At 36.6% G+C, this 14,807-nt stretch overlaps 1 protein-coding gene across 1 annotated transcript in view; it reads right to left on the bottom strand.

The window, feature by feature from the left end:
- Nucleotides 1–14,538, bottom strand: part of LOC118705784 (transmembrane protease serine 11E) — a 39,901-nt gene extending 25,363 nt beyond the window's left edge. Inside the window, exon 1 of the mRNA XM_036414884.2 lies at nt 14,443–14,538. Within this exon, the coding sequence (XP_036270777.1) occupies nt 14,443–14,450 (8 nt within the window). The 5' untranslated portion in view covers nt 14,451–14,538. The remainder of the gene's footprint in view (nt 1–14,442) is intronic.
- Between the last annotated feature and the right edge of the window lie 269 nt (nt 14,539–14,807).

Here is a 14,807-nt window from a genome sequence, read left to right as displayed (position 1 = left end):
ATTAATAATAATGGTAATAACCACATTACTGAGATGTTTGTAATTTAAAACATTAACTCTTCCCTTCCCAGTCTGCATGGCATTGCTTTTCAAACTGATTCACCCTGTTTCTTAATTACTTCTTTGTTGCTCTCTCTCAGCAAGTGGTTTAATACTGAATTTCTCCAAATTAGATGTGGTAGAAGTGTGCTAAAAAATCATTAAAATGGAGGAATAAAATCATTTTATATATCAACGGAAACATGTAATTAACCCCCTTCTGCACATAAACCCTTGTCCAATCATCATTGTGGCCTGTTGAAACTTACCTGAAGTTCCTCCCATAAAATTACCTTCAGATAGACTGGTTGAATTTTAATAGCTTCAGTAGCATCATATTTCTTTCTCTCTATTATTTTTTCTTTTCCATTTAGGGACATGTGTGATTAGACAAAGAATATAGCAGGTGAATAAAGCAGTTAAAATATGGGTACATGTTTATAAGCCCAAAATTGCCAAAAGAAAAGTTATATGTCCAAAGTTGCATTATCATTGTCACTTTTTAATGAGTACTAAAAAAGAAAAGCATCCCATTTGATGTGGCTCAGTGGTTGAGCATCGACCCATGAATCAGGAGGTCCTGGTTCAAGTCACAGTCAGGGAACATGCCTCAGTTGGAGGTTTGATCCCCAATAAAGGGCATGCAGGAAGCAGCCAATCAATGATTCTTTCGCATCATTGATGTTTCTATCTCTCTCCCTTTCCCTTCCTCTTACTAAAATCAATCAAAACTAATTTTTAAAAAATAAAGAGAAATGCAAAACAACAACAATAAAAACAAGGAGGGAAAAGGAACTAACAAATAAACTTTATGGTAAGTACTAGGGAATGAGAAGACAAAACTCACAGTGTGTCAAAGGGAAGTTCAACAGAAAACCCCTACACAATACCACCACCATGGACTGATTGATGAGGATCTTCAACTCTTTGCTCATTATCTGTAACTAGAGGTCCTGTGCATGAATTCATGCACAGGTGGAGTCCAGCCAGCCCACCCTGATCAGATGGATCAGGCTGGGCCTGTGGGGAGAGGGGACATGGGAGGTTGGCCAGCCAGCTTGCCCCGTCGTCAAAATCCTGGTCGAACTCCCAGTTGAGAGGACAGTTTGCATATTAGCCTTTTACTATATAGGATGGTAAACAGCATGGATGTTCTTAGTTCACCTGTTTCACCAGGTCAGTCCAGCTGAGCTATTTTGAATGAACATGTGCACAATATCTATAAAGCTGGTGGTACCAAAGCATTGTTATAAACCACTTAACCCAGAGGTCAGCAAACTTTTCTGTGTGTCCAAATTGTAACTAAGGCTTTATGGGCCACACAGTCTCTGTTGCAGCTATTCAACTCTGCCTTTGTAGCACAAAAGGAGGCAAAGACAATACACAAACAAATAAGCATGTCTGTGTTTTAATAAAACTTTATTTCTGCACACTGAAATTTGAATTCCACAAACCTTTGCTTGCCATGAAGTATTTTTCTTCTTTTGACTTGTTTTCAACCATTTAAAAGTGTAAAAGTCATTCTTAACTCAAGCACTGTACAAAAACATGTGGTGATGCAAGTTTGGCCTTTGGGCCATAATTTACTGATGATTGACTTAAGCAAGAGCTGGCAAGTCAATGCTAATTGCATTGGGAAGCTATAATGGTCTTTTCTTTTTTCTAGTCTCACTTTCATAGCAAAGCTAATGTAGTTTATTGCTAATCCCTTTGTCACTGAATTTGTTCTGACAATTCTCACCAAAACTTGTCCTATAGTTTGACAATAGATTTCTCTCCGGTCTACCAGTCTCCATGTCATTCTCCATTACAGTAAGCTATCTTTCTAGAAGGGATATGCCAATGGCAGAGACTGCTTGAAACCCAAGTCGGCCTCAGTTAGCCTAGTATTCCCACTTTGTCCCATGCACTTTCAAGCTCTCTGTCTTTGCTCCTGCTGCTCCTATGTGTAGTAACTTAGAGTCTTTTTTAATATGCATATGTATAATTTATGTAAAACAGTTACTAAGGTGGCCCACTCATACCTGAATTCCTCCCCTTAGCTCACGCTTCCCCAGGATGGCCCATTTGATCAGTGCACCAATACTGGAAAGGGCTGGGGGCTATTTGGTTGTGTGTGTGTGTGTGTGTGTGTGTGTATAATAGAAAGAACTTTTTGAAAGTTAATTTTATTTTCATCTAGCAATATATGCACATTGTCTAAAAATTGAAATGTGACTTCTTGCCACTTAAGTCTTTAGCAATTGTTTTTTATTTACCTCTGAGTATTTGAATAATGTTCACACATAGAGTCTATTCATTGCTTGCATCATAAAAGCCTATGGGTATTTAAGAGCCAATTCAAAAAATTTGTTCACTCCTCATCTCTGAATATCACAGCTAAATATTCATTTTGAACTCTTTGAGGATAGGGTCTAATCCTTACTTATTTTTATACTAGAGGCCCAGTGCACTAAATTCATCCAATGGGGGCAGGAGGGGTTGTCCCTTAGCCCAGACTGCACCCTCTCCAATCTGGGATCCCTCTCACAATCCAGGATTGCTGGTTCCCAACTGCTCGCCTGCCTGCCTTCCTGATTGTCCCTAATTGCTTCTGCCTGCCAGTCTGATCACCCTATAACCACTCCCCTGCCAGCCTGTTTGCCCCTAACTTCCCTCCTTTGCCAACCTGGCCACCCCCAACTGCCATCCCCAAGCCTGGTCACCCCCAATTTCCCTCCCTTGCAGGCCTGGTCCCTCCCAACTGCCCTCTCCTGCTGGCCATCTTGTGGTGGCCATCTTGTGTCCACATGAGGGCAGGATATTTGACCACATGAGGGAAGCCATCTTGTGTGTTGGAGTGATGGTCAATCTGCGTATTACTCTTTTATTAGATAGGATAGAGGCCTGGTGCACGGGTGGGAACTGGCTGGTTTGCCCTGAAGGATGTCCCATATCAGAGTGGGAGTTCCCTTGGGGCCTGGGGTGGCCTGGGCGAGGGGCCTGTGGTTGTTTTCAGGTCAGCCACTGCTCCTGGCAACCCAAGCAGAGACCCTGGTATCTGGGGTTTATTTATCTTCTACAATTGAAACTTTGTAGCCTGGAGCAGAGCCAAGCCTCCTGCTTGTTTCGTAGTAGCAGCCATTTCTGTAGGGATTTATGTATCTTCTCTAATTGAAACTTTGTAGCCTTAAGCAAAGGCTTGGGATGGCCAGGGTGCATGGAAAGCTTGGCTTCCTCCATTGCTGGGGGAAACTGTAGCATAAACCAAACATCAGCTCTTTCCAGGTCCTTGGCTGCTGCCATTTCTGTTTGGATTTATGTATCTTGTATCATTGAAACTTTGTAGCCTTGAATGGAGCCTAGGCCACACAAGGGCAGATGGAATCTTGGCTTCCTCCATTGCCAGAGAAACCCAAGCCTTCCTCCTGCTCCCTGTGGCCAGTAGCCATCTTGGTTGGGTTTATTTGCATATTCACTCCTGATTGTTTGGTGGGCGTGGCTTGTGGGTGTAGCAAGGTGATGGTTAATTTGCATGTTACTCTTTTATTAGATAGGATTTTCTGAACATATGCTCAAGGAATGTTCCCAGAGGGAATTGAAGCTGACTAAACAAATTTAATCAACCATTTGTCAGTATCACATATGTGTTTTGAACTCTCTTAAAGCACTCTGGTCTCCCATAGTCTTGTGAAAAGAACTTGGAATATGACACACAAAGAATGACAGGTTAGACATTGTAAAGAATAATTGCTATTTCAGTAAGCCTGATTTCCATAAGACACTTTATATAATAATGAAGCTTTGGTTAATATTTATATTTCACCTATGTTTAAAATGTGTGATTTTTCAAAATGACTTGATATACCTATTATAAAGTACTATCATAGTACAAAAAGTGACAAATGCAAATTAAAGGACATTAATTTCAGGAGACACATATTATTTGAGATCACTGAATGTATGTTATAATATCTAGACAAAAGCATAATGAAAGATACCACAATAAAGTAACAATATAGTCCCTTATGATATTGCTAATTCCCTACATCAGTGCTTAAGATTTAAAATATAATTTTTTATATATTTTTTAATTGATTTTTTACAGAGAGGAAGAGAGAGGGAGAGAAATTAGAAACATCAATGAGAGAGAAACATCAGCTGCCTCCTACATACCTCCTAATGGGGATATGCCAGCAACCAAGATACATGCCCTTGATTGGAAAAGAACCTGGGACCCTTCAGTCCGCAGGCCGACGCTCTATCCACTGAGCCAAACCGGTTTCAGCTAATTTATTTTTTTTAAGTGTGACTACAGCTTATTTCTTTAGCTCATAGGATTGTGCCTCCTTGTCCTATCCACACAAATCCTTCAGATGGTTTTTCTTACCAGAGGCATTGGTGAGATCTGCCATCTTTTTTATAGTGTCTACAATACAATTATAAAAATATCCAGGCTAAAACTAAAAACTTAGCCCTAGCTGGTTTGACTCAATAAGTTGACCCTCAAACTGAAAGGTTCTGGGTTCAATTTCTGTCAAGAACACATATCTACAATAGGTTGCAGGCTCAATTCCCAGCCCTGGTTGAGGCGCATGCTGGAGGCAACCAATCAATGTGTCTCACACATCAATGGTTCTCTCTCTCTCTCTCTCTCTCTCTCTCTCTCTCTCTCTCTCTCTCTCTCCTCCTCCTCCTCCTCCTCCTCTTCCTCATCCTCCTCCTCCTCATCCTCCTCCTCTCCCTTGCCCTCTCTCTAAAAATCAATGGAAAAATATTTTTGGGTGAGGATTCACCAAAAAAAAGACAAATTAAAAGTTTGTATATGTGTACCTGGATTATATCTTTTCACTGACTTTTTAAAACAATACAAATAAATTACTCCTTAATAAAATTACAAAAACATATTCTGCCCTGTCTACAATTACACAAACACCTCACAAACAGTTACTAGACAACTGTTTCCATTTTATTTTTTAAAACACCAATGTAATGGTGGGAAGCTCATTGTTTTTAGTATGGATGTTTTTACTTATTTTCTACTTTGTTCTACACTGGAAGGTGGCTTATAAGGAGATTTTGTATATAGATTTTATATATATATATATATTCTATATAAAATATGGTATTAAGTTTAGAGATGAAAGTATAAAGCAAATGTAAGTGAAAAGATAAAATGGGAATAGAATTAAAACTGTATTTCATAATTTCCATGTAGATATTTCCTTAAGTCAAGCCACAACATTTATAGCTCTCTGGACAAAGAAACAACCAAACTTTGGGCAGGTACAGTCTTCATGACAACCATAAGATAAAAACTGAGCAGTTGCTCAGAAGCAATACAATTCTTTCAGTTCCTCATTAAAAGAATCTATATAATAAAAGCCCAAGTAACTGTTTTGGCGGAATGACCAGAACAACCGGTGGCTATGATGTGCACTGACCACCAAAGGACAGACCTTCAATGCAGGAGCTGTCCCCTGGTGGTCAGTGCACTCCCACAGGGGGAACACCACTCAGCCAGAAGCTGGGCTCACAGCTGGCAAGTGCAGCGGTGGTGGCAGGAGCCTCTCTCACCTCCATACCAGTGTTAAGGAATAGCAAGCAGGCGGGCAGTAAGGAGAAAGGACTGCAAGAGGGCTCCTGGAGTGCAAGAGGGTGCAGGCTGGGCTGAGGGAACACCCTCCCCCAACCAGTGCATGAATTGTGTGCACCGGGCCTCTAGTTCTATATAATGTAATGAACTATGTTCTCTAAGCTATTCTTAGTTACAGAAACAAAAATTTGTTTTATAATTCTCTTAGAATGTCCTTCAACTCTATTCTATTCATTAATAGCAGTGTGAAATCATTCAGATACCAAGTTCCATATTTTTTGTCTGACTACAGTTCCCTAATCATTATTGAAATGGCTTCTTATGGCATTTTCACAAGGTATTTAAAGATGATTGAAATCATAGACATTAAAACAGTGTTGCTTATTACAGTAGTAAGTTTTTAATAAACATAGTATTGCTTTATTCTGTAGGAAGTTTATAATAAATATTGTGAATGACAGAAAATCCTACCTCTTATTAAACTTTAACTTGGGCAAAACCCATAGCTTAACCATGCCTATATTTAACCAACCATAAAACTACAGTGATAATCTTTCCTCCCACCTACTTTAACAGGAAGTTGTGAAGATAGTGCCTGATATCCTCAGACTTTGTTTTATATAAGCATTAGTGGCAATTCAACAGTAAGGAATGTCTCTGATCTCCACTGTGTTATCATCAAGGTCTTTATTAAGTTTCTAACCTGAGATGGTACAGCCTAGGAAATTTAAGTTGACACTAAACTCTAGAAATTTACAATCATAGATAGATGGGACACAAAACAATTTTTTTTAATATTAAGTAATTAGTTATTCATTTATAGACTTAAAAATTAAGCTATTATTATTTAACCTTTAACTCCACTAATACATTTGTTTTCTTTTCCTCAAACTCTTTCCAGTTCAAGTTAGTAAGTTGGCATTATCTAAGTAAATACTATTTAAAAGCAGCAGTTTCCCACAGAAATGCTGACAAGGAGTGCCATTGCAGCTCATCATAGGGAATTATACACATTTAAAAATATGGAATAAAAATAAGAATTAATGAGGAATGTGTGAGTATGCCATGGCAAGTCTGTCACAAGAAAAATGATTGAGAAGCCTGAGCTATAGACACAGACTTTCATTCATTAACTTTTTGCGTTGTTAGATGTTTTTCTACCAAGTTTTTTCTTGTGACTGTCTAGATACCTCATGTAAGAGTTGGCATGATATAGTGGAAATAACTCTGAATTGGAAGACTAACTACCTGTGTCTTAGTCCTAAGGGTTCATTTAAAGATTGAGTCTTTTCACTTAAATCTTAAGTTTCTCAGGTGAGAAATCTATCATATTCAACATCATAAGTTCTAGCATCTTCTAACCCCCGACTTGTATGATATTGACTGTGCTTTCATAGTCTTTATTTTTTAATAAATATAATGGGGATTTATATTTTTCATGTTATAATAGGATAGAATTTACTATACAAATTAATATAATATTATAAGAAAAGTATTCTTTTATCCAACAGAACCAAGTATTTTCAGTTACCAATGTCCATTGCCTTAATCGATAACTTGCTACCAAATCAATAACTTGTCTAAATTTCAAACCCATATAGCTACCTGCTTACTGTTTACCACAACATGTGAATGATAATATTCTTCTCATCATTTAAACTTAACATGATTATGGTAAAAAACTCACAGGTGTCTATCCCAAATATTTGTTCTTTTTCCTTAATAATAGAATCTTTGATTTTGGGCTGGGATTCCTGGAAAATAGAATAGTGTCCTTTATCCGTAGGAGTCTCCATTTAAATAAGTTCTACCAATGGAATCTCTATTCCTATGGCTAGAATCTTGATGTGCATGTCCTAGCTAGAATACATAAGTGCTATTTGGAGTTCAGCAATCATATTGAACCATGATTTGGAGGATATAAGTTTATGCCAGCGGGACCTCATGACAGTAGGAGCCAAGATTCCTAATTACTTTGTGAACCTCCCTATCAGCCATCATCTGCCTGCTTTCAGACTTGTTTTACATGAAACTGAAATAAAATTACATTTCATACACTAAAGCCACTTTACCCTAGATTTCTGGCTACTCATAGCTACATTTAATATATTTACAATATACAAAAGAGGTTAATTGCGATCAGGTAAATACTATTTTTATGTAACTACTTTTGGGGGAAAAAAGGACATCAAGAAACATATTCTCATGCAATTTCTGAATATGAGAAGATGACAAAAATATTTTTACTTAATATTCTCTTGCAGCATAAATTTGAAATACAAGTAATACATCTAATACTAATAAATCAGGACATCAAGTTTCCATTGAGAATCTCATCATAAAAAGCTCTGGGACTTTAAATAAATGACTTCCATTTTCTCACTTAGTGGATATTGGCCTGGGCTGTAGTATCAGAAACTTGGGTTTAGTCCTGGCTCTTCCTCTTTCAGATAGGTGACTCTGAGCAAATTACCCTTTACACCTGTCTGCTCTAAGAATCTATGAGTCAGGCCAATGATCAGCCATTAAGTGTAGAGTTTAGAGTAAGGATTTAGAACTTTACTTATGAAACCTTAATCTATCTTTGTTTTGAATACAGTAATATATGTACAAGTGCTTAGCTATGGCTTCAATGTATTGTATAGATTGAAAGGTTGGTTTGTAATATTTTGGATATATTATTTGCAATCTCTGGTATTCTCTTGATTAGGAAAATTGAGACACTAAGATTAAACTAATTGTTTGAAGAACAAGGAAAGTTAGCTCTGCTTAATCAAGGGATCACTTGTGATTCCAGGGATCATGGTGTGGTGGAGGCAGCAGGAAGTACTAAAAAGTATAGAACTGCAGTTTGAGTAAGTATGTTCAAACTCCAACTCCATCAATCACTGACTCAAAAGTGTAGAAGTCTCAGTCTTCCTAACTTTTGATATCCCTATCTGTAAAATTATAATGTTAGTATTATCTGCCTCATAGGGTTATTGATAGATAACAAGTAATATATATATTACTTGTAACAAGTAATATACATATATATATATATATATATATATATATATACACACACACACACACACACACACACACACACACACATATATATATATATATATGTATATATCGATATATATTTTAGGAATTGTATGTAAAGAACATATCATCCTATATAATAAAAGGCTAATATGCAAATCAACCAAACAGTGGAAAGACTGATTGCTAAGATGTGCACTGACCACCAATGGGTAGATGTGCACTGACCATCAATGCAGGAACTGCCCCCTTGTGGTCAGTGCGCTCCTACAGGGGGAGCACCACTCAGCCAGAAGCCCTGTGCTGGGCTCATGGCTGGTCAGCACAGCAGCGGTGGCAGGAGCCTCTGCCACCACTACAGCAGCACTAAGGATGTCCAACTGCCAGCTTAGGCCCACTCCCATGATCAGGCCTAAGCCAGCAGTTGGACATCCCCTGAGGGCTCCTGGACTGCAAGAGAGAGCTGAGGGACCCCTTAATTGTATGAATTTTGTGTACTGGGCCTCTAGTATTATATATAAATACTTATATATTAATAAATGTATTCTTACTATATGTACCTTCTATGAATTTTACTAAATGTGATCTGATAAGCTTTATAATTCTATATGAGTCCAAATGGTAATAGTAATAATAATAACAATATTTTCAGGGACATGTAAACACCAGTGTTAATTTAACTTTTCTACTTGACAATATTGGATTCAGGTGAACTAGAAGAATAGATTCTATCTCTAATGATCAATATCCCTGTGACCACATGCAAATTACCTAATATTAGAAAGTTGTATCCCTTACCTTATAGAATGCAATCAGCAATGCTTGCTATCTACCAGCCACAGAGGTGAAGTGAGAGGGAAAAAGAAAGGTCACTATGCTATTACTTGAAGGACCTTTTCTGATAATTCTGGATGTAGTAAAGAGTGTAAACAGGTTAGGAAGAGACCTCCTCTGTATCTATGGTAATTAAAGCCTAGGGAGGATTATAAAAAGGACATCCATATTTTGAATCCAAGCAGCACACAGGACAGTTAAATCAGCATAGCAATAGAACCACCTAAGTAGGTAAGGGAGTCATTGTGAAGATAGTATAGCATTGTAATAAGAGCATAGGTTTGGTGTCAGATAAACCCGACTTAATTCCCAGGTCTGCCATTTATTGCCTTTGGGCAAATAATGGTACCTGTGAGCTTCAGTTTCCTCATACGCGAAATGGGTATAATTCTATAATCATAAGTTGTTATAAAGATTAAGTGTGCATGATATTTTAGAAAAGTAGTTGGAACATACTACATGTGAAACAAATGATAGCAATTACTTTTTTTTTTGCACTGACACATAGTTTGACTTTAAACAAAGTGCTAAATCTTTCCACAGCTTTTGCAGCTTAAAAAATAAAAAGATATCATCTGACAACTTCAGATGAAAAGTTGCAAGATAGCATTTAATGATGACTGTATGGTACTTTGAATTTCCCGAAGCTTTTTGTACTTGGAATACCACCTCAGAATTAGTATTCTAAAAATCTCAGAAATTGCCCAACCCTGCAGGTGATACACATGCCTGGGAGAAGATTGTGCTTGCGGGTTCTGGCATGACTAGGTCTCTCTGCAGCCTGTTTTTCTTTCTTTCTCAACCTCTTAAAACTTTCCTAATCTCTAATCCACTCATTTCTAAGCCTATTAAATTGGGCTTGAAACTGAGAGCATTCATCATAATTCTCATTCACTATCTTTGATGAAAATATGTCCAAAGAAGTCTGCTTTGAGAAGTTTTTAGTAGAGTTCTAAACCCTAACCCTGACAAAGCCAAGAAATGCGGCCTGAGTGTCCATCTCAGCACTGACCATCTTGGAAGACCTGCTCCACAACTGCCCAACTCACCTCATTCCCAGCACTAACGTCTCAGGCACTACAAACCTGTGAACCTCTGTGCTGATATTGAAGCACGTATCAGACAAATAATGTCACTTCTTCTTCTTCTTGAATGTTCCTATTCATTCCCTCTTTATAGTGAAGCAATGGCATATTTTTGGAGGAAAGCAGAAAGCAGTGGCCTATTACACAATTATAGTTACTATAGACTGATGAATTTCCTCCGTGAAATGCTGCACTAAGATGAACTTGATTTTTAACACAATAGCAAATGTTGTAATCATTTTTATAAAATAGGGATGATGTAACTGAAGTGCTATACTCTCAGTCACTGATCGCCTTTGAGATAGGGTGAGAAGGTTAGGTCATGTTCTTATTTAAAAACAAAGACAGATTGGAGAGTATTAAATAAGGGCAGTTCACGCACTCTTCAAAATGTTTTTAAACCCTTCCTTCTTAAGCATACATGTGCATTATTTCACATTAATCTGTATGTGATCTGTTTCTTTGCTTATACATTGTATAGGCACGTACCGGTATACCTACCCACACACACACACATTTTCTCCATGTATGAATATGCATGTGAGCATGTTTCCCATTTCTCTGTTAGACTGCAAACTTTCCAGAGACTCTTTTTCTTAGGTCCCCACACCTGATAGACAATATGTTACAACAGAAAAGTGTAGGCTTTAGAACTAGAAATGCCAAGGTCAGATTCTAGTTTCAACACTTAGCTGACCCTAGACAAAGCTGAGCTGCTGTTATTTCATCTTTGAAAACAGCGATCACAAATGACTGCTTCTCAAAGTATTGTTCAAATTAATGAAGGTATCATTTTACAAAGTGTATGATACTTAATAGATGCTTAGCAGATAGTTTCCCTCCAAGCAAAACTGAGTACACAATGAGAACTCACTACAAGCTGTTACAGGGACCAGGACTGATCTCAGCTGAAAGAGAAGTGAGGCCCAGTGTTAAACAGTTGGAGCACGATCGTATAGCAACCTTGGACCTAACTCTCAATAGAGTGGCCCTTCAGCATCACTATCTATTGACTAATCTCAGGGGGGAATATTACTAGATGTGTTTTATATAAAGGTTTTCCCTATAAACAAAGAGATTTTTAATCTGAAAATGACCACCTTCCCTGTTTGACACAAACTACCCAGATAATGCCAGGAGCCTCTCTTCTGCTTCCCATGTCTCCTTAAATTATCTTCTCCTCATTAATCATCACTACTACATTGCATAAATGAGTGCTCTTTCCCTTCAAGGGAAAGGTGACTAGGGAAATAGCACCTCCCATTAGGATATAATTACACCAATTTAAATTTTTTAAAAGGGCTACCTCTTTAAAAGATGGCCAATTTCATTTCTGCCTTAATTTCTTTATATCTTACCATTTCCTTTCTTTTTTTTATGGCTTTACACTGTATCAATTCTTCTCGAACTTTTTAGTACAAATAAGAATTACCTTGTGTATCTTCTAAAAAATACATTTTCCATGCCTCAACCAGAGATTTATTAGAATTTCTTAAATGAGAACTGGATGTTTCTATTTTTAATAAGCATCCAGTGAATCTAATGCAGGAGGTTCATGGGTAAAAATTAAAGTTGTCCATGATGTTTAATTTAAATATGACTCATTTCACCTTCATCTATTTAAATCTATGTAAATATTTTTGTGTGTATGTGTTTTATATATATATATATATATATATATATATATATTTTTTTTTTTTTTTTTTTTTTTTTTTTTTTTTTACAGAAAGGAAGAGAGAGGGATAGAGAGTTAGAAACATCCATGAGAGAGAAACATCGACCAGCTGCCTCTTGCACATCCCCTGCCAGGGATGTGTTCGCATCCAAGGTACATGCCCTTGAGCAGAATCGAACCTGGGACTTTTCAGTCCGCAAGCCGACGCTCTATCCACTGAGCCAAACTGATTTCGGCAAAATATATATAAATATTAATGTTTATAAATTTTGTCTGCTGACCTGTAATTCTTATCAGTGGTTGCTGGTGAATACAGTCAGCATTCATCCTCATCATCAGTATATATACAGGGTGGGCAAAGAGTTGGTTTATAGTTGCTCATATGGAAAACAATACAATAATTAATAAATAATAAATGAATAAACTTTCATGAACTCATAGCTGTAAGCCTACTTTTGGCCATCCATGTATTAATAAGAAGATTCTTCTCTACCCAAATCTCTTCCCTATAAACTTATTCTTAATGAAGTTTTTCTTTAACTTTCTTCTATGGGTGTTTGCTCATAAAATTCACATGTTCTCTTCATGCTCAAAAATCAGTATAAAATAAGAATTTGGGGAAAACAGCAGCATAAAGAATGTTTACATGGTCTAAATTTCTTCTTACCCTTAATTAAAAAATAGTGATTCTCATTTAGAACAACTAGAGTAGAAATTTGACTAAAAAGGAACGTGCCATTCAATAAAATCCTACATCTGTTTCTTATCTGACTTCCCAGTTATGAATCAATGTTCTTAAAGATAAATTGCCTGCATATATCCTAGTATTTCGATCATATTTCTTTCATGCAAGCATTGCTGTTGGTACACTTACTCTATTGAATGTGCATAGTAAATTTAACCCCTTCTCACTCTAGTCCATTCTCTTAACATCATCGAGGTCAACTCAGACATGATACGCTCCACTTTTTAGATCAGGATTGTATTTTATTCATTTTTCTTTTTTTTCTTGAGATGTACCTCCATCTCCTCTGAAGTAGGACTTAAATGGGTACATCTTTTGCTTCAAATTAGAGACTATACATAGAAAAATTCATTCTAATACCACTCTGCCCTCCTTATAGCTCCTCTACACAAATCCCAGACTCACTCAGACCCAACATAGGACAAATCTGAAATATGTTGGATATCTTGAGTTTGATAGATATTCTAACTTTAAATAAAACACTACTTTATATGGTAATATTCTTAAAGATAATGCAGGCAAAAAGTATAAGACATAAAACCATCAAGGACCAGAGAGAAATACATGCAAAGGCAGGGAGTCTTGAAAAATCTGGCTAAATCTGTAGTGTCTTTAGCTCTTAGTTTTTCCATGAACGTATGTAGAAGAGTATTTAACTTCTCATGACAAGTATGTAGAACTCTCTATCGATGACATAGCCCTCTTCTCAAAGTAGAAATCAATCTCAATAAAAGATATACCAATACATCAACCAGAGAAAATAAAATTTTAATCTAAAGATAAAATTATTTTCAGAGTCCAAATTTATACACGGAAACCTGGATAATGTTTCATTTCTATCTTTGAAAGAAAACAACCCCAAAATAATTATGATTAACCTATTAGAGAACAGCTTCTTTCAGGCAGGTACATCATTAGATTTATTTTTTAAATCCAGCTAGAATAGTCTAGTCATAATGCCTTTTTAAATTATTACTCACTCTTTTAAGACATGTACAATTTTTTAAAGTTAAACTATTTACTTAGATAAATAAATGTAATTTGGATCTGCATGATTTCCGATTTCTTTATCATGTATGCCTTTGAAAATAAGAGTATTTTCTCAATAAGACAAAGCTAAAACATGTCCTTTTAGCCCAAGCTAAAAACTTGTTCTTTTCTTCTTCAAACAAACAAAAAAAACAACTAAAAGATAGCTGTTCAAGCAGTATGTACCTTTATCTGTTGTTGAACTCTTCTGAAAGTATTTAGAAAAACATTTTGGACAGGACACTAGAGAATAAGAAACAAAAATACAGAAAGAATAGAAATCTATTTCTTGATGTAATTTCATGTTAAATATAAAAAGTATCTTTCTATGTTATGCAAAATAAACCAGAGATCTATACATTTCTTGATGTGGTTTATGTCTCATTTTAAACTACAAGATTATTTAAGACCAAAAAAAAAAGGAACTCACCGATGCATTTCTGACCAGCAAGGAAGAGTCCTGTGGAGACGGAGGTCTGCAGTCAAGTATATGCATCCAGGCTCTATCAGCAACTTCCTGGGCTGGATGAGGTGAAGAAAGAAATCACTGATGATCTAAACAGAACCAGTCTGACAGGTCATGGCTAGTATGATGGGAACTGTTTGTGTAATAGTAGGACAAGTCAGATGTAACAGGGAGCTAGAGAACGTAAGTAATTTATAAATACTTTCTAGGAGTGGAAACTTAAAAACTATTGTCTTAAGACTCTAACTTAAAAGTGTTAACGTAAATCTGAATATTTCGAAAAGTCAGATGTTTAACTCTAGAAAGAAACTCTAAAGCCATCTTGCTCA

The sequence above is a fragment of the Pipistrellus kuhlii genome, unplaced genomic scaffold, assembly GCF_014108245.1.
Source record: "Pipistrellus kuhlii isolate mPipKuh1 unplaced genomic scaffold, mPipKuh1.p scaffold_m20_p_1, whole genome shotgun sequence".
In the NCBI taxonomy this organism is placed as follows: domain Eukaryota; kingdom Metazoa; phylum Chordata; class Mammalia; order Chiroptera; family Vespertilionidae; genus Pipistrellus; species Pipistrellus kuhlii.
Note: the sequence above shows the minus strand (reverse complement) of the source record. Positions and strands in the feature narration are given on the sequence as shown.